This window comes from Austrofundulus limnaeus, unplaced genomic scaffold, assembly GCF_001266775.1.
Source record: "Austrofundulus limnaeus strain Quisiro unplaced genomic scaffold, Austrofundulus_limnaeus-1.0 Scaffold933, whole genome shotgun sequence".
Lineage (NCBI taxonomy): Eukaryota > Metazoa > Chordata > Actinopteri > Cyprinodontiformes > Rivulidae > Austrofundulus > Austrofundulus limnaeus.
This window is the reverse complement of record NW_013953335.1, coordinates 41,184-42,762: the sequence shown is the minus strand read 5'-3', so window position 1 is coordinate 42,762 and position 1,579 is coordinate 41,184. Positions and strand designations below refer to the sequence as shown.

Below are 1,579 nucleotides of genomic sequence, written 5' to 3'. Positions count from 1 at the left end.
CATGTTGTTAACATGCTGTTAACATGCTGTTAACATGTTGTTAACATGTTGTTAACATGTTGTTAACAACATGTTAACAAGTTGTTAACATGTTGTTAACAAGTTGTTAACATGTTGTTAACATGCTGTTAACATGCTGTTAACATGCTGTTAACAAGTTGTTAACATGTTGTTAACATGTTGTTAACATGTTGTTAACATGCTGTTAACATGCTGTTAACATGTTGTTAACATGTTGTTAACATGTTGTCACCTGGTGGATCAGGGACACATGTGAACAAAATGTGTGATAGTTTTCACCCTCAGCTGTTAACATTAACATGATCAATAACATTTATAGACCTGTTAGTGCTTTGAAATTTAGCCTATAAGTTCAGCAAGTGCTAATCCACTAACAAATTTTAAAATGAGCAAAAGCCCTAAAGCACTAATAAAGAAATTAGTTCCCCTATTAGTGCTTTAGTGCTTTAGGGGAACTGTGCCCACCACTGGTTATTTTCACAAATCATTGTACCAAAGACAGAAACAGTTTACAGATAATGTAAAATGTGATTTTAATTTATAAAGTGGTTAATTGGTGAAGAAGACAAATGTCCTCTTTGAAAGTTGTAAAAGGCTGGATTATATTAAAAATTAATTATTTGTACAAATATAAGAATATAAAATATTTGTAGGCACATAAGGTGTCAGGAAACAGGATGTTTGTTTCTCACCTGTAGGTGGCGCTGTTTGACCTCACTGTGGAAAAAAGGTCACTTTATCAATTTGTTGACCAAATCCAAAATATTATCAAAACAAATAGCAATGTAATAAAATAACAACAATATGGAAAATAACGAAAGAATAAACATTTAGTGTTTAAAACATTTGTGGATAATTTTATTTTAAAGTTCTAACCGGAAGCAGATTACATCTCTCTTGTGATCATTTTACTTTAAAAACTCCAACCGGAAACGTAGAGTTCTTTCAGACATCAAATTAGTTAATTTTGAAAAACCAACCGGAAGCACATTCCATCACTTTTGTCAAAGGCCTCAAGTTAAATTGACCGAAGGATTTTATTTTGAAATATCAAACCGGAAGCACATTCTTTTTCTCTTCTATCCTCCTCCTCCTCCTCCTCCTCCTCCTCCTCCATCAGCGGAGGAGAGCACCGCGGGTCCACCCCGGAGGAGGAGGGAGCGGAGCGGGTCAGCGCACGGACTGGAAGCCGGGATGGCGTCGCTTGGAGCGGGGCAGCACGTGAGCCGCAGACGGGGAGCAGGAAGGAGCTCCGCGGTGGAGAGGAGGAATCTGCTGACGGTGTGCAGGTGGGACTGATGGACTCACCGTGTCTCTGCCCACCTTATGATGACAGAGCTTAGCTTGAAGATGGAGGAACACAAATTAATTTATATCCTTCATTTATAATGAATATAGGCCACCTCACTGTAAATATTAATCATGTTAAATCATGATTATTTGTGCGTTTATTCTAATAACATCCAGTCTTTGTGAGGAAGAAACACCTTCATTAAATATTCATACCATCACATTACACACACACACACACACACACACACACACACACACACACACA

At 37.6% G+C, this 1,579-nt stretch overlaps 1 protein-coding gene across 1 annotated transcript in view; it reads left to right on the top strand.

The window, feature by feature from the left end:
- Positions 1–1,122: 1,122 nt before the first annotated feature.
- Positions 1,123–1,579, top strand: part of rundc3b (RUN domain containing 3b) — a gene marked incomplete in the record, with an annotated part of 20,285 nt that continues 19,828 nt past the window's right edge. The window contains 1 exon segment of the mRNA XM_014029643.1: positions 1,123–1,310. Within this exon segment, the coding sequence (XP_013885097.1) occupies positions 1,216–1,310 (95 nt within the window).